Here is a 19,148-nt window from a genome sequence, read left to right as displayed (position 1 = left end):
GGATCTCAAATTAATATGACAACTATAAATTATCAATAAAGTATTTAATATCGCATTCCCTATTCATGCCTAGTGGAGAGCGTGTATGAAGTTTTAGGATCCAGTATAGTTCCTTTTTCTCAAGGATTTTGGATTTATTACCAACCCTTAAAGGGGTAGTGGCAATATCTATTACTTGTAGGGAAAGATTAGCAACATTTGTAAAATGAAAATTATTAAGTGGTATGCCACAGTGGAATATTTACTGTAATTTTTAACATCTCTGACATGTTCATTGAATCGTGTTCTCACTTGTCGTGTAGTTTTACCTACATATTGACAGAGGCAAAGATTACATGTAAGGAGATAAACCACAAATTGTGAACCACAGTTAGCATAAAAATCAATATTGTATTAAATTATGAAACTTATAGCCTCTTTTGATCAGTCTATCTCTAAGTTCAACAGACTGTTGTTCATAAACAGCATCCGACTTAGTAACTGGCTGTCGCTGGAATCCAGAGGCACCCTCCATCTTTCCAGCTTTGTGTTTAAGAGCTTTTCTAGGAAGCACCCACCCTACCTGAGCAGAATGCTCTCCCCGGCTGTTCCCACCTCCTATAACCTCAGGTCCAGTACCAGCACATTATTTAGCTTGCCTTAATACAAAAAGAAAGCAGCTCGATCCTCCTTTTCCTACAGAGCACCACAGTTATGGAATGACCTCCAGCACACTTTCAAACCTCCCCCAAGCCTAAAATCGTTTAAGAGATCCATCTCTACATATCTCAAAACAGAATGCACCTGTCATGGTTGATTATATATTTCCTACCTGTTCTATGTTAAATTTTGCATATATTATGTATTAATATTGTTTTTGTATTCTATTGTACCCTATTGTATCAATGCAATGTTTTGTGGACCCAGGACATACTTGAAAACGAGAGAAATCTCAATGTATCGTTCCTGGTAAAATATTTTATAAATAATTAAATAAATAGTATTTCTCAAAAATTGTGATTTAGGGATAGACTGAACAAGCTGTTCTGGATGTTGGGATTTCACATGCAATATGGTGTTGCCTGCTGTTGGTTTCCTGAAAGTTTTAGTGACAATGTTGTTGTCAACAATCTGAAGGGTAAGATTCAAATAGTTCACCTGCTCTCCAGTAAATTTTAAACCTAGTTGTCATTACAAAAGGTAAAAAATTCCCAAAATAGTTTGTCATCCACTGGTTTCTTAACAATGAAGAGCAGGTCATCTATATAGCACACAAAAAGTGCTATGTCCTCACACCAATGGTTATCAGGAGTATAGATGTATAATTGCTCCCACCTTGCCACAAATATATTTGCAAATTATGGCGCAAATTTTGCGCCCATGGTGGTGCCACATGTTTGGAGAAAATACTCATTATTAAACATAAAATAATTGTGTGACAAAAGAAATCTGAGCACCTCACAAATATACTGAATTTTAATTTTTAGAGGAAAGAATCTCTTTGCATAAAAAATTCAACAGCCTTTATACCTAGGTTCTGGGGGATGGATGTATAGAGGGATATTATATCAACTACCATCCAGGCATAGCCTAGTTGCCATACTACCTTCTCCAAGGAGAGCAGCAAATGCGAGGTGTCCTGAAGGTAGCTCAACTATGACTTAGTATATGGCTGGAGAATAGAGTCCAACCAGTCCGCCAATGGCTCAAATCATAGGGTGAGAGCAATGGTTAGAGTTAAAGGGACATGAAACCCAACATTTATCTTTCATGATTCAGATAGAACAAATTTGCTTTGTTCTATTTGTATCATTTGTTGAAAAGGATACCTAGGTAGGCTCAGAAGCATTGAGCTAGCCGCTGATTGGTGGCTGCACATATATGCCTCTTCCTTACTGAGTTAAGCTAGCTCCCAGTAGTGCATTGCTGCTCCTTCAAAAAAAGGATGCCAAGAGAATGAAGCAACATTGATAATAGAAATCAATTGATAAGAAGTCAATTGATAAGTAATGGATTAGCTATGTTACTTGTATTTCATGTTTTGATTGTATGTTGGTTTTATTTCTATGGTCAATTTTCTTCATAGGTTCCGAATTATCATGTCCACCGCACATCGATAAATGCTGATAGCATACGCTGTCGGCATTTATCATTGCACAAGCATTTCTCTTGATCGTATCTGATCGGGATGATTGCTGTCCGCCACATCAGAGGTGGCGGACGAGTTAAGGAGCAGCGGTCTTATGACCGCTGCTTGTTAACTGCTGTTTCCAGCGATCTGGAAACTACGGGGGTAGATTGCAGCATCCGCTGCTTGTTAAATCTACCCCATAGAAGCAGGGCTTCAAGATCATATGTTATATAATTTTAAAGAGGCTGAAATGGATTGAAAAAACAATATGAGACAGACACATGCACATATGGGGGCATATCTATCAAGCTCCGGATAGAGCTTGAGGCCCTGTGTTTCTGGCGAGCCTGCAGGCTCGCCAGAAACACCAGTTATGAAGACCGCTGCTCCATAACCTGTCCGCCTGCTCTGAGCAGGCGGACAGACATTGCCGCAATTCAACCAGATCAAGCACGATCGGGTTGATTGACACCCCCTGCTGACGGCCGATTGTGAGCTGCTGGTGCAATGCTGAATACGGAAAGCGTATTGCTCTCCGTATTCAGCGAGGTCTGGCGGACCTGATCCGCACTGTCGGATCAGGTCCGCCAGACTTTGATAAATAGAGGCCACAGAGTCATGCGCAAATGTAGACACAGAGGCCCCCATAGTCAAAGCATCGAAAGACTGTCAGAAAACTCCTTTAATGGCCTCGTTGGCCTTGCAGTCCGACAGTCTGTCAAGATATTCTAAGGAAAGGGGCGTGTCCGAGCATTGCCCGCGAGTGGCGATGTCTCTCCCATAGAAGTCAATGGCAGCGTGACATCACCACCCACATCAACAACATCGCAGCTCGATGGCATTTTGCTGTGGCCCGGGAGGCTATATTTGAAGTTGGCCTACATGGTGCATACAGTGCGCTCACTGAAACTAAAAATAGTTTCCGTGTAGGCACACTTCAAATATTGCCATGGTGACCTAAGTTTTACTACAACTACAGTACCTGGCTCAGGGGATGTCGTCTCGACAGCTGATAGCTGGCGAGACAAACATGGCCACTACCATCCTCACAACCTGCACTTCGCTGATTCGAACATATTGATCTTGTGTTTATGTGTTCAAATCAAAGTGCAAACTACTTTCACTAGAACGCCCCCCCCAACTCTCCCTGAATGCCTATATCTACCTCACGCCTAACCTACACTCCCCCTGCACCACCTCTCTACCTCTCACTGACCGCCTACACCTACGTCAGAGCTAACCTACTCTACCCCTGCTCTCCCTTGCTAATTCCCACTGACCACCTACACTGATGTCAGAGCTAGCCTACACTCCCGTTGCACCGCCAAGCTAACTCCCCCTGACCGGCTAACCTGCACACCCCTGGAACACCCAGCGAATTCCCTAATACTGCCTACACTGACATAATGCCTAACCTACACTCCCCTGGAACTCCCCAGCTAACTCCCACATACTGCCTACTGTCAAAAAATATCTTACTATAATAAACTATACTAAATAGTAAACCTCCCCATTATACCTATGAAGTTATGTTGTTAAAATAATAATCAATGTTTAAATAATGTGTCACAGAGATGCGCTAAAATGCATTTCGGAAGCTTCGAATATATCGACAGGCTTGCTCGACATAATGGCAGATCCCTTGGAATATTTCACAGGAGCAAAAAAATTGAGATACACAAGGAAAGATTCAGATGGAGAGAAACACAGAGATACAGGCAGATAGTAATAGGAAGAGAGAGGGGAGTCACTGGAGACAAAGGGAAAGCTGGACCAGGGCTGTATTTACATCTAAGAGCCCCTAGGCAGAGAATACTTAGTGCATAGATAGGGTTATAAACAGCTTGACTACACTGGTAAAGGAAACGGACAGTACTTGAGACAAGAGAAAAGACAGCCAGGGAGGAATTTCAAGGGGAACTATGAGAAGCAAGAACTTGCACATCAGAAGATCAGTATGTGACATTTTTTCCCTTGGATTGTGTTGGTTAACCCATTTGCTGCCACATAGGTTTATAAGATAATGTATAGCAATTGTTTGAAACCCTCACCGGCTACTAATGGGTTAAGCAGCATTGGATCTTTTAATAGCCAGAAAATTTATGGCTCATCTATTGCAACATATGGTCTTAGTGAGGGTTTACTCTTCCATTTTGGCTAATCTTTGTATTAAGTATATTTAAACAATGAGTGGAGAAAATGACTGGACGGCTGAGAAACGACAATATTTATATGACATCTGCAAGAAACATTAATATGAAAGACATCTACAAAACCCCTAAGATCTTACTTTTAAGCTGTGTTAAAGTTTGTATTGTCACAAAAGAATATATCAACATTTAGCCAAAATATATCTAGCACTAAATATTTAGAAATAGCCTCTAAGAAGACTATTTGTAAATTAAGTAAATCAAACAATTCTTTAACTCCTTGACTGCCAGAGAGGTTTCCTCTTTTCTCTTTCTAGCAGCCAAAAAAGTTACAAATTTTATTTAAAGGGACTTTGTACTAAAAATGATCGATAATGAGGAGGAAAGGGCAGTTGCTGGCATTTTTGTCTGATTAAATGTGAAGTAAAAGCTGTTTAAGTTTGCTAATAAAGCAGTATCAGTTGTGTACTTCCTGCTAATGAGTTAATAGGTACTTTGTGCTAGTGTTTATTGGTTAATAGGTACTTCCTGCCAATGCTCACTAGTTTATAGGTACTTCCTGCCAAGGCTCACTAGTTTATAGGTACTTCCTGCTAATGTTCACTAGTTTATAGGTACTTCCTGCTAATGCTCACTAGTTTATAGGTACTTCCTGCTAATGCTAATGAGTTAATAGGTACTTTGTGCTAGTGTTTATTGGTTAATAGGTACTTCCTGCCAATGCTCACTAGTTTATAGGTACTTCCTGCCAAGGCTCACTAGTTTATAGGTACTTCCTGCTAATGCTCACTAGTTTATAGGTACTTCCTGCTAATGCTAATGAGTTAATAGGTACTTTGTGCTAGTGTTTCTTGGTAAATAGGTACTTCCTGCCAATGCTCACTAGTTTATAGGTACTTCCTGCCAAGGCTCACTAGTTTATAGGTACTTCCTGCTAATGCTCACTAGTTTATAGGTACTTCCTGCTAATGCTCACTAGTTTATAGGTACTTTTTGCCAATGCTCACTAGTTTATAGGTACTTCCTGTCAATGCTCACTAGTTTATAGGTACTTCCTGCTAATGCTCACTAGTTTATAGGTACTTCCTGCTAATGCTCACTAGTTTATAGGTACTTCCTGCTAATGCTCACTAGTTTATAGGTACTTCCTGCTAATGATCACTAGTTTATAGGTACTTTTTGCCAATGCTCACTAGTTTATAGGTACTTCCTGCCAATGCTCACTAGTTTATAGGTACTTCCTGCCAAGGCTCACTAGTTTATAGGTACTTTCTGCTAATGCTCACTAGTTTATAGGTACTTCCTGCCAAGGCTCACTAGTTTATAGGTACTGCCTTCTAATGCTCACTAGTTTATAGGTACTTCCTGCCAATGCTCACTAGTATATAGGTAGTTCCTGCTAATGCTCAATGGTAAATAGTTACTTCCTGCTAATGCTCTTTGGTTAATAGTTACTTCCTGCTAATGCTTATTGGTTAATAGTTACTTCCTGCTAATGCTCATTGGCTGACGCCTTCCTGCCGGTACTTATTTGTTGCATCGGAACAAAGTTTGAATGTAAACAAATAAGTAAAAATGTAAATCACACGATCGTTTATGCGATTGCATGATTTCAATTATGGGATTATGTCTGGGGGGAATGCCTATGATGCTAGGCACGCCCTCCAGCCCACGATTCCAGTTAGGAAGCCATTATGGCTTCAGTACAGCCAAATGGCTATGCTCACTAGTATATAGGTACTTCCTGCTAATACTCACTAGTTTATAGGTACTTCCTGCTAATGCTCACTAGTTTATAGGTACTTCCTGCTAATGCTCAATGGTAAATAGTTGCTTCCTGCTAATGCTAACTAGTTTATAGGTACTTCCTGCTAATGCTCAATGGTAAATAGCTACTTCCTCCTAATGCTAACTAGTTTATAGGTACTTCCTGCTAATGCTCAATGGTAAATAGTTACTTCCTGCTAATGCTAGCTAGTTTATAGGAACTTCCTGCTAATGCTCAATGGTAAATAGTTACTTCCTGCTAATGCTAACTAGTTTATAGGTACTTCCTGCTAATGCTCAATGGTAAATAGTTACTTTCGTCTAATGCTAACTAGTTTATAGGTACTTCCTGCTAATGCTCAATGGTAAATAGTTACTTCCTGCTAATGCTAGCTAGTTTATAGGTACTTCCTGCTAATGCTCACTAGTTTATAGGTACTTCCTGCTAATGCTCAATGGTAAATAGTTACTTCCTGCTAATGCTCACTACTTTATAGGTACTTCCTGCTAATGCTCAATGGTAAATAGGTACTTCCTGCTAATGCTCACTAGTGTATAGGTACTTCCTGCTAATGATTAATGGTAAATAGGTACTTCCTGCTAATATTCACTAGTTTATAGGTACTTCCTGCTAATGCTCTTTGGGTATTAGGTACTTCCTGCTAATGCTCATTGGATAATAGTTACTTCCTGCTAACGCTCATTAGTGTATAGGTACTTCCTGCAAATGCTTACTGGTTAATAGTTACTTCCTGCTAATGCTCATTAATTTATAGGTACTTCCTGCTAATGCTCATTAGTTTATAGTTACTTCCTGTTAATGCTCATTGCAGACATCCCAACTCTCCCAGAAGTTCCAGGAGTCTCCCGCATTGAAATAGTGTCTCCCTGACACTGGTAAACTAAACATAAAATCCCAGAAACTGCTCTGCCTGTCTGGGGGCGGTACTTGCTTTTACACACTGGGCGACTATTGGCTTAGCGGCCGCAGGATCACACCCACTCATATACTGCAGCCCGGCTGGGGTATTCAGAAATCCTATTGATCAGTGGCACAGACCCTCCCCCTTGTATGAGTGGCCTTAGAGTTTGTCATTCAGTATTACTAATAAGTCTGTTTTGTCACCCTTGAGACAAGTTTCCTGGTTTCCCATTGGATGTGCTGTTTATTGTTTTCTACTGATTGGCTCTGCCGGTCTGGTAATACTGGCTTGGTAGTTCTCTTTGCGACTGCGTGGAAATAAGCGTGTGAGCGAAAGAACACCGGCGCCATGACTATACGGAACGTACTTGTAAACGGGACCGGTGGTTATGACAGAGAAAGGATATACAATTATATTTAGGAGGAGCAGTGGATTATACATAACGACATGTAGAAATACATTTTTTATGGAGATACATTTACTGTCTATGCACTGAATTTATATCGTTAGATGTAACCTCATAATGTGGAAGTGCTCTCAAAGTCCCCCAAACTATGGTCCTGAATTTAACAAAATACACGTGAAATAGGATATCTAACTAAAATAAAAGGCATTATTATACATTGCAAATATGTTTTTATATAGGCACAATTGGGTTAAGTGGGTAATGTTATAAAAGATGCTTAGGTGAATTTGTGTTTAGTAATTTGTTTATTCACTTAGTATGTAAGAGATGTGTAATTAGCACGAAAGTCCTAGACCCTGTGTGTTGTGTAATATACATATGTATGTGCAGACATCCCAACTCGTCAGTTGAGTCAATGGGCATCCTGTAAACAGCTGACGACTCACTTTGTAAATTGCCAGAATTTACAAAGTTCCAATGTAAACAAATAAGTAAAAATTGAAATCACGCGACCGTTGCATGATTTCAATGATGGGATTTTGTCTGGGGGGAATGCTTATGATGCTAGGCACGCCCTCCAGCCCGTGATCCCAGTTAGGAAGTCGTTATGGCTTCAGTACAGCCAAACGGCTATGATGTTCCATGATGTCCTAATGGTGCTAAAGCCCAGCGCGGTTAGGAGAGCATGGAACGTCATAACGGCAGGAAGGGGTTAATAGGTACGTCCTGCTAATGCTCATTGGGTTATAGATACAAATAATTGGACAATAGATATGATTTGTTAGCAAATGAGCATAAGTAGAAATTATTTATCAGCCAATGGGCATTAGAAGGAAGAACATATCTGAGACTGCTCTGACACATATTCAGGTAAAATGTCATTGTGGTTAAATACTGTTCTTTCATGTGAATAATAGAAAGGTTTTGAGTCACTTTAATCTCAAACAGCCCAGGAAAACTATTTTCAAATATTAAAGAATTAAATAAAAAAGGTGATTTTACCTTAAGAAGTTTCACAGCCAGCTCTGCCATACTCAGAGAAAACTGTTTCATTGTATTTTTTATGCCATCACAGTCTAAGAAGCTGAGCTCATTGCCAAATATCTTCACACTTATTCCACATTTCATTTCCTTTCTGTTTTCCATTCCTTTTGTAAACTGTAATCATAAATAAAACCAGACTAAATCAGAGTGTTTATAGGTATCAGCACAATCCTTAGACTAAATCAGAGTGTTTATAGGTATCAGCACAATCCTTAGACTAAATCAGAGTGTTTATAGGTATCAGCACAATCCTTAGACTAAATCAGAGTGTTTATAGGTATCAGCACAATCCTTAGACTAAATCAGAGTGTTTATAGGTATCAGCACAATCCTTAGACTAAATCAGAGTGTTTATAGGTATCAGCGCAATCCTGAGACTAAATCAGAGTGTTTATAGGTATCAGCGCAATCCTGAGACAAAATCAGAGCGTTTATAGGTATCAGCACAATCCTTAGACTAAATCAGAGTGTTTATAGGTATCAGCACAATCCTTAGACTAAATCAGAGTGTTTATAGGTATCAGCACAATCCTTAGACTAAATCAGAGTGTTTATAGGTATCAGCCCAATCCTTAGACTAAATCAGAGTGTTTATAGGTATCAGCCCAATCCTTAGACTAAATCAGAGTGTTTATAGGTATCAGCACAATCCTTAGACTAAATCAGAGTGTTTATAGGTATCAGCACAATCCTTAGACTAAATCAGAGTGTTTATAGGTATCAGCACAATCCTGATACTAAATCAGAGTATTTATAGGTATCAGCGCAATCCTGAGACTAAATCAGAGTGTTTATAGGTATCAGCGCAATCCTGAGACAAAATCATAGTGTTTATAGGTATCAGCACAATCCTTAGACTAAATCAGAGTGTTTATAGGTATCAGCACAATCCTTAGACTAAATCAGAGTGTTTATAGGTATCAGCACAATCCTTAGACTAAATCAGAGTGTTTATAGTTATCAGCACAATCCTTAGACTAAATCAGAGTGTTTATAGGTATCAGCACAATCCTTAGACTAAATCAGAGTGTTTATAGGTATCAGCACAATCCTGATACTAAATCAGAGTGTTTATAGGTATCAGCACAATCTTTAGACTAAATCAGAGTGTTTATAGGTATCAGCGCAATCCTGAGACTAAATCAGAGTGTTTATAGGTATCAGCACAATCCTTAGACTAAATCAGAGTGTTTATAGGTATCAGCACAATCCTTAGACTAAATCAGAGTGTTTATAGGTATCAGCACAATCCTTAGACTAAATCAGAGTGTTTATAGGTATCAGCACAATCCTTAGACTAAATCAGATTGTTTATAGGTATCAGCACAATCCTTAGACTAAATCAGAGTGTTTATAAGTATCAGCACAATCCTTAGACTAAATCAGAGTGTTTATAGGTATCAGCACAATCCTGATACTAAATCAGAGTGTTTATAGGTATCAGCACAATCCTTAGACTAAATCAGAGTATTTATAGGTATCAGCGCAATCCTGAGACTAAATCAGAGTGTTTATAGGTATCAGCACAATCCTGAGACTAAATCAGAGTGTTTATAGGTATCAGCGCAATCCTGAGACTAAATCAGAGTGTTTATAGGTATCAGCGCGATTCTGAGACTAAATCAGAGTGTTTATAGGTATCAGCGCAATCTTGAGACAAAATCAGAGTGTTTATGATTATCAGCTCAGTTCTGACAAAACAAAAAAGTTTTTATGGAGATTTTTGGAGGCATGTTCATGTCAACAATTAAAGCACTTTAAGTTGTCTCTACCAGCCAATAATCGATGAATAACTTGATAATAGTTCAAGTCTAAAACAGATCTGTAATGTTAGCGATATTTTAGATGGAGTTAATTTAATCAATTTCTATGAAGATACGCTAAAATTTACTTTTGAATGTAGAGCTGAAATTTAAATTCCCCACGCTACGGCCGCCCACTTTATACAAAAAAGTTTTTTGATGAAATAACGGTTTGAACTGTTATCCGATCAGTACTCTAGCCATAAAACACTTTTGTTGTAGTTAGAGCGCAGATTGGAGAATATATTTTAAACAGTTACCGCAACAAAAATATTACGTTTGAAGTAGGCGGCTGGAAACCACACGGAATCTGAATTTCAGCTCTACATTTAAAAGTAAGTACAAACACACATTTTTTGTGAGTTTCAATTTCAGCAGCTTTTAAGTTTATATTTTATTTAATAAAAAAATAAAATTACATCATTATTTATTCTCAACCTAGGGTTAAATATAATACTGAATCTTGTTTTTTTTATGGGAAATTGTCTTTTTAAAATCAATATTATTATCATCATCATTATATTTATTTCGTTTTTCAATATTTGAGTTCAAACGCATATTTAGACTTGTTTATGAGCAAAAGTCATCTAAGCTTCTTGGAATAAGTGACCTTTAAACCCCCTACTGGTGATAGGTCTGTTTAAGTTGGAATAGGTCATTACGGTCAATTACCTTGTGCTGTAATTCATCCAGTTTGGTATACTTTCCACTAGGGCAGCTGTGATTGGATTTCTTTGTCTTCTGCTGAGCAGATTTTGTCTCCGTATGCTCTCCATGGGTAAACCTCTTAGATGTTTGTTTCCTCTCATTGACTTTTGAAACTGTCTCCATAGGACTCTCAGCACCAGCGTGTTTGTCTTCCACGTCTTTCAAACCAAAGAATTCACTTAATGTAGAAGAGTGATGACCCAACATTTTCTTCAGAATGTCCTCAGCATTTTCTAAACGTATGCTGGTCTAGTAAAAAGCAAATCAACAGATGAATGTGATTAGTTATTACTTTCATAAAGAGACATGAAACACATTTTTAATATGTATTTATATACAAGCATATGTCTGTCTGTCTATATGTGTATGTAAGCAATGAATTTCAGGCAAATATCCAAAAGGAAAGTAAAACCTAGCTTTCTTTAAGCTGTATTAAAAACAACACAGTGCTGGGTACAGTCACATCAAGTCAGACAGACAAAAGATAATGCCTAAGCGTTTCAAGCCGCCTCTGCACTTTTTGTTGAATCTATATATGTATGCATCTTTATTGGCATATTACTGACCATGTACAGAGATTGCTACAACATTGCCTATACAAATAAAAATATACTTGTGCACGCATGTAGAGGAAAACACTGATAACTTTTAATTGTAGTATTTTTGCTTAGACATGTGAATTGAAAAAAAAGCGTGTATCCAAAATCTAAGCACACTCACATGCATTTCAATTTTAACTACCATTTCTCTTTAAAGGGAGAGTAAACTCAAAATTAAACTTTTAAGATTCAGATAGAGCATACAATTTTAAACAACTTACAAATTTTCTTCTGGTATCTAATTTGCTTTGCTCTCTTGGTATCCTTTTTTGAAAAACATTCCTAGGTAGGTTTAAGGGCAGCAAATCACTACTGGGAGCTAGCTGCTGATTGATGGCTGTACATATATGCCTCTTCTCATTGGTTTACCAAATGTGCTCAGCTAGCTCACAGTAGTGCTCTGCTGTTCCTTCAACACAGGTCACCAAGAGAATGAAACAAATTTCATAGAAGTAAATTGGAAAGTTTGGGGTTCATGTCCCTTTAAAGTGATATTAAACAGAATAAGATTGTGATATAAAACCTTTGCAATATACATTGATTATTTATGTAGTCCTCTTTTCCTGTAATTTAACTCTGAAAATTGTTGGTTTTCTAAATTCTACTGAGTTTCTACAAAGTAATGGGTGCGCTATGTTTCAACTTAAAGGGACAGTCTAGTCAAAATTAAACTTCCATGATTCAGATAGGGCATGCAATTGTAAACAACTGTCCAATTTACTTTTATCATCAAATTTACTTAGTTCTCTTTGTATTCTTTGCTGAAAGCTAAACCTAGGTAGGCTCAAATGTTAATCTCTAAGCCCTTAAAGGCCGCCTTTTATCTCAGTGCATTTTGACAGTTTTGCAAAGCTAGACAGCGTTAGCTAGCAAGCGATAAAGGGTTTTTAGCGGGTGTTTGCACGCGTCGGGTTTATCTTGCATTACAAATTGAAAGTAAAAGTGATCGCTTTAGCACAATTCAAGTTAACGATCGCGTCGGGTTAGCGCATCCTTAGAGATCTGGTTAACTGTTTCGCGAAATACAAAAATGGCCCAAAACACATCAAAAATACATTACAAAGTACAGTTACACTCATAATAACACCATCTGATAAATATTATTTAACCCCTTAAGGACCACAGCACTTTTCCATTTTCTGACTGTTTGGGACCAAGGCTATTTTTACATTTTTGCGGTGTTTGTGTTTAGCTGTAATTTTCCTCTTACTCATTTACTGTACCCACACATATTATATACCGTTTTTCTCACCATTAAATGGACTTTCTAAAGATACCATTATTGTCATCATATCTTATAATTTACTATAAAAACAATTATAAAATATGATGAAAAAATTTAAAAAACACACTTTTTCTAACTTTGACCCCTAAAATCTGTTACACATCTACAACCATCAAAAAAACAACCATATATGGCTTTGGTGTTGCTTTTTGGTAATTAGAAGGCCGCTAAATGCCACTGCGCACCACACGTGTATTATGCCCAGCAGTGAAGGGGTTAATTAGGGAGCTTGTAGGGAGTTTGTAGGGTTATTTTAGCTTTAGTGTAGTGTAGTAGACAACCCAAAGTATTGAGCTAGGCCCATTTTGGTATATTTCATGCCACCACTTCCCCGCCAAATGCGATCAAATAAAAAAAATCGTTCACTTTTTCACAAACTTTTTCACAAATTTTAGGTTTCTCACTGAAATTATTTACAAACAGCTTATGCAATTATGGCACAAATGGTTGTAAATGATTCTCTGGGATCCCCTTTGTTCAGAAATAGCAGACATGTATGGCTTTGGCATTGCTTTTTGGTAATTAGAAGTCCGTTAAATGCCACTGCGCACCACACGTGTATTATGCCTAGCAGTGAAGGTGTTAATTAGGTAGCTTGTAAGGAGCTTGCAGGGTTAATTTTAGCTTAAGTGTAGAGATCAAATTCCCACCTTACACATCCCACCCCCTGATCCCTCCCAAACAGCTCTCTTCCCTCCCCCACCCCACAATTGTCCCCGCCATCTTAAGTACTGGCAGAAAGTCTGCCAGTACTAAAATAAAAAAATAAAAAAAATTGTTTTTGTTTTTTTAAAAAACATATTCTGCTGTGTAGGATCCCCCCTTGACCCCCAACCTCCCTGATCCCCCCAAACAGCTCTCTAACCCTCCCCCTCTACCTTATTGTGTGCCATCTTAGGTACTGGCAGCTGTCTGCCAGTACCCAGTTTGCCATAAAATATGGTATTTTTATAAAATTATTAAATATTTTCTGTAGTGTAGCTGCCCCCCCTCAATATCCAACCCCCCACCCCCTCCTAGATCCCTTAGCTAAAAATTCCACTCTCCCCAGTCCTCTCTCCCACCTTATCTAACTTTCCATTTGGTGAAACTTAGGGTCCCATGTATCAAGGGGTGTGTAGACAAACTACTCAACTTGAGAAGTTATCCACACAGCTTCGTTCGATCTGTTTGTCCCCTGGCCCATATGCATCATTACACACTCCAATGAGTGTAATGCCTACCCCTTTTCTCGTGCGTCCACTCACATGAGAGATGGATCACCCCGAGGGGGGAAGCGAGGGAGGAAGCGAAGGAGGGATGATTTCTCTTTGCCACCTCAGAAGTGGTGAAGAGTGTAAGAAGCAGAGGTCTAATGATCGCTGCTTCTTACATTGCGGGAAGCAGGCTCACATATGCGATCCTGCACCGCAAGGACTCCGGAGCAGCTTATTTTGCTTCTTACATGGAGCTCTTCGTATCTTTCCATGGGAGCACACTGAGGTAAGCTGAGGAGCGTGCACGTGACTAGAGCACTAAATCTATAACATTGGTACAAATATTGTTGCAGACACTTCTGCCATATATAGTGCTAAAAAAATATGCACACTCCTCAGCCAACCTCAGCATGTTCTCATGGAAAGGATCTAAGTTTAACAAAGGATATGAAGATAAATAAGTACTGTATTTAAAAAACATTTTTAAGTTGTATGCTCTACCTGAATCAATATTCAATATACGTGAACGTTCCTGCGCCTACTTCAGTATGCTCTTATGGAAAGGTGATAAGTTTCAACAAAGGAGACTGACAGGAAGGGGATAAGTCTGAAAATAAAAGTAATTTGGAAGGTCCTTTCACATTGTAAGAATTGTAGGCTCTATCTGAATTATGAGATTCATACAGGAAGATATTCTTACACAACTGATGGGCCATATCACTGTGTTAACTCACCTCTAGCACATTCACTGCTCGTCCCATTATGTGTATTGTAAGATTGGCCATCGCTGACCGAGGAATGAAGGACAAAGGTGTGAACACCAGCGAAGCCTCCACATTGGCTCCTGTAGATTCTACATAGAATAAACAAATTAGACGTCAGTAACTGTTGGCTGTTCCAGTAAATATCCAACATCAAAATATTTAGTGCTGTGAGATTTGATCATGTTGGGTAAATGAGTGAACCACACAAAATGTTTCAGGGTCCGCTGGGGTGACAAGCGTTTCTTTCCATTGTGGTCACGATTCCACCAACTCCCCAGAAGTCTCAGGATAATGCCAATAATTATTTCAGTGCCAAAATGGTAACCAGATGCCTGTTATTATTGTTCTTATGCTGCTCTTTGTGAAGAACACTGCTGGGTCATGTTAGTGCTGAAAATGGATTAGTTAAGTGGCAATACATTCATTGTTACTTGTACCCATTAACTATTAGTTTTACTCCAATTATTTAGGTGTACAGTCCCTGCACTATTCCCCCTCCTTAACTTCCTCATACTATAATTAATCACTATATCACAAAGCATCCTACACTTTTTCTTTTGTATTAAGTATTTAGGTGTAATTTTACTAAATAGCATTATGGGCTTATCAAGTTAAACTTTCATGATTCAGATAGAGGGGGATATTTATCAAAGGTCTGGCGGACCTGATCTGACAGTGCGGATCAGGTCCGCCAGACCTCGCTGAATGCGGAGAGCAATACGCTCTCCGTATTCAGCATTGCACCAGCAGCTCTTGTGAGCTTCTGGTGTAACGCTGCCCCCTGCAGATTCGCGGCCAATCAGCTGCCAGCAGGGGGTGTCAATCAACCCGATCATACTCAATCGGGTTAAATTGCAGCAATGTCTGTCCGCCTGCTCAGAGCAGGCGGACAGGTTATGGAGCAGCGGTCTTTAGACCGCTGCTTCATAACTGCTGTCTCTGGCGAGTCTGCAAGCTCGCCAGAAACACGGGCCCTCAGGCTTCATCCGGAACTTGATAAATGGGTCCCAGTGAATGTAAAATAAAAAACAAAACTTTTGCATTCATTTCTGCTATTAAATATACTTCTTTATCTTGCTATCCTTTGTTAAAACGTAAAGGGACAGTAAAGGTAAAATTAATTCCGATAGAACATGAAATTGTAAACAAAGTCTCATTGTACTTATATTACCACATTTGCTTCTTTCTCTTCATATCATTTGTTGAAGAGTACACCTAGGAGGACTCAAAGGAACTCAGTAGCATGCATGTGTCTTTAACACTTTATGGCAGCAGTGTTTGCAACAATGTTTAAATTGCTAAAGACATGTGCACGCTCCTGAGCTCCTATGGGCCTACCCCATAGGTTTTCTTTCCAACAACAAATACCAAGAGAACGAAGCAAATTTGATAATAGAAGTAAAAGTGAACTTTGTTTGAAATGTATGTAAATCATGCCATGTTCATTTTGTCTTTACTGTTCCTTTAAATCCTTTCCAGGAAAGCTACTGAGGTAGGCTCAGGAGCACACTTGTGTACTGAGCACTATATGGCAGCAGTAGTATTAACGTTATACATATAATGTTCAAGAAATGTGCACGCTCGTGAGCTTACCTCAGTATTCTCTCATGGAAAGCAGTTTATTTGTTAATGTACGCCGTACGCTCTCTCTAAAGTATAATTGTGTAATTAATAAGGCTTTAAGGTAACCCTCTCCCTTCCCTCAGTAACTTTCCTGACATCTCACATTTACCACCCTTGCTCGATAACAAACTAATCCCTTTCTGTTTGTTCACGTGTTTGTTACCTTGATCACACAATTAGTAAATTATCTAAGGATCTATAATTGTTATATACATATTTCACTGTATGTGTAGAAGGGTTAAGTGATTTCTTTCATCTGTACATAGTGGTAATAATTAGTGTCATATGAAAATGTTACATTTGTAGTAGGCGTTAAATTTATTCTCCTACCGGCTTACACTTGTTTCCTTAAAGGGCCATAATAGTAAAAAAAATTACATGCTCTTGCTCGTTAGAGCATGCACTTTTAAGACTATCAACTTTAAACTACTGTGTGTTTAAACCCTGCAAAGAAGTTAAACACATAGTAAAAGTGCTGCTTAGGACCCGTAGAGCACTGCTGGTCCCAAGCAGAAACCGCTGCTGATCCAATCAGCAGTGCTAGTTGCACATCTGAGTCATGTGACTAGTGCTGCTGGTTGGATCAGTGCGGCATGAACTTGGCACCTCGCACTAATTGCTCTATGAACAAATTTCACATAAATATTATCCACAACAAAAATAAATAAACAACAAAATAACAAACATTGCAAAAAACTATTTCAATTTATTTATAAAAAAAATACATAAATTAAATAGAACAGTCCAGGGGCGTATTCTGGGCTAACCCATCTAGACCTGGGCCATTTCTAGTGAATGATACATTTTGTCTTCCTAATCCTATGCTCTTCAAATGTTTTATTAAGTCATTTTGTACAAAATCAATAATCTCTAGTTGTCTGTGGGGGGGGGGGGGGGGGTTCATGACCCTTCCATGTGTCCCTATCTCTGGTTCTGGGAATACAGAGGTACATTTGAGCTTAAAGGGACATGAAACCCAAATTGTTTTTTTTTTCATGATTTTGATTTACTTATATTATCTAATTTGTCTTCTTCCCTTTGTATCCTTTGTTGAAAAGCACGCCTAGGTAGGCCCGAGAGCTGCTGATTGATGGCTGCACATATATGACTCATGTTATTGGCTCACCCATGTGCATTGCTGTTTCCTCAACAAAGGATACTAAGAGAATTAAGCCAATTAGATAATAGAAGTAAATTGGAATGCTGTTTAAAATTGTATGTTCTCTCTGAATCATGAAAGAAACATTTCGGGTTTCATGTCCCTTTAAATATTTGGGCAGTGCCTAGCGAATCACAAAAACTCAATAAGCCACTAGAATTGTCAATAAATAACAAAAACAAACATAAATGGTAATTAGTTATTTAGTACCTGAGTGAACTGTTGCATCTGAGTATGTTGAATATTTCCAGGATTCTCCCTCAAACTCCTTGCTCAATATGTCCTCAGGAAGAAAGTCTCCGATATCTCTTTTTAGTGGGTCGTCAGATTCCAGTAACTGGGACAGGTGATTCCACACAAAAGATCCCACTATATTTACAGACAGATTCAGTTTACCAACATGACTAGCCGTGCCCTCACTTCACCTTTGTTAATCAAACTCAATTAAGATGCAATAATAGAGGCTGGTTGCTAAATGGTCAGAAAGTGCAGGTCTTAATAGGACATCCCTACAGACATAAATCTCAGCTATTTCATTCCCATCTTGTAAGTGAGCGGTTTCTGAATAAATCAATGAACTAATGAAGTTGTTTTATCGCCTTTTCTGATTCAGGAAGCCAAGGGAGACAGGACAATCTGCCAACTGCTTCTTAGGATGCAAAAGTTTGTGTCCTTTTTTCCTTGGGACTTTTCAAATAGCAAAGAGTAAAATATGATATGAAAGGGTTATGCTGAAGCTAACTTTTGTATTGAGCAATTATCAAACAATCACTTTGTATCATGTTGTAAATGTTGCAATTCTGATTACTGCAGGATGTACTAAAGGATTTCTTTGAGGCAATAAAAAAAATATTTTTTTAGTTGATTCACAGAAAAAGTAGGCAAAATAAAAGGCAGAAAAGATTTTTTGTTTTGCATAATTAAACATGTTTTGGGGAATTTGGTTTTGCATATAATGTCCCTTTAAGTCTTTCTTAGGCTAAATCAAACATACAATATCCCAAACCTTTGTATTAAGCTTACTAATATGGTAACAATAGCATTATTAAACACATAACTGCTTCTTGCATTAGGATCCATTTGTACTTCTCTGTGCAGCTTACTGTGTTCTATGTGACAGAAATAATAAAACAGTGAGCTAGCAAGCCTTTATACTTACAAAGAAGACTCTCCAATGTGCCAACTCAATATATGTCAAGGTGTGTCTTAGATGGCACTACACTCCTCTGAGTCTGGCTCAGATGGCCTCGTCCTATTCATCCTCCTGCTGGAGAAACTGTGGTCAGGTAGGCTCAGACCTGCATATCTGGTGGTCCTGCCCGGTACTTGAGGAGTTGTGGGAGGGGGTTTTTCGGTTATGTGACTCGACTGGGTACTACTCCCGAAAGAGCCCAAGGAGGCCCTTCTCAATATCTTCCCATGGAAAATACCCAAAATTCAGAGACAGTTGGCCATTTTTATCTTCGCAGCCACCAAAATTTCAATTGCTAGACAGTGGTGGCAGACTGACTCGCCCCCTTTGACTGCTGTCCAAACGACCATAGAATTATATGCTTCAATGGAGTGGGGATTCTACCAACATCTGAACAAAATTGAGTCCTACTGGAAAATC

At 38.7% G+C, this 19,148-nt stretch overlaps 1 protein-coding gene across 1 annotated transcript in view; it reads right to left on the bottom strand.

The window, feature by feature from the left end:
- The window catches only part of LOC128641740 (uncharacterized), a 383,379-nt gene that overhangs the window by 245,656 nt on the left and 118,575 nt on the right, over positions 1-19,148 (bottom strand). The window contains exons 14-17 of the mRNA XM_053694265.1: positions 17,747-17,905; positions 14,725-14,843; positions 10,875-11,159; positions 8,359-8,514 (exon numbers count right to left, since the gene is read on the bottom strand). Coding sequence (XP_053550240.1) covers positions 8,359-8,514; positions 10,875-11,159; positions 14,725-14,843; positions 17,747-17,905 — 719 coding nt within the window. The remainder of the gene's footprint in view (positions 1-8,358; positions 8,515-10,874; positions 11,160-14,724; positions 14,844-17,746; positions 17,906-19,148) is intronic.

This window comes from Bombina bombina, chromosome 11, assembly GCF_027579735.1.
Source record: "Bombina bombina isolate aBomBom1 chromosome 11, aBomBom1.pri, whole genome shotgun sequence".
Classification (NCBI taxonomy): domain Eukaryota; kingdom Metazoa; phylum Chordata; class Amphibia; order Anura; family Bombinatoridae; genus Bombina; species Bombina bombina.
This window is presented reverse-complemented; position numbering and strand designations above follow the sequence as displayed.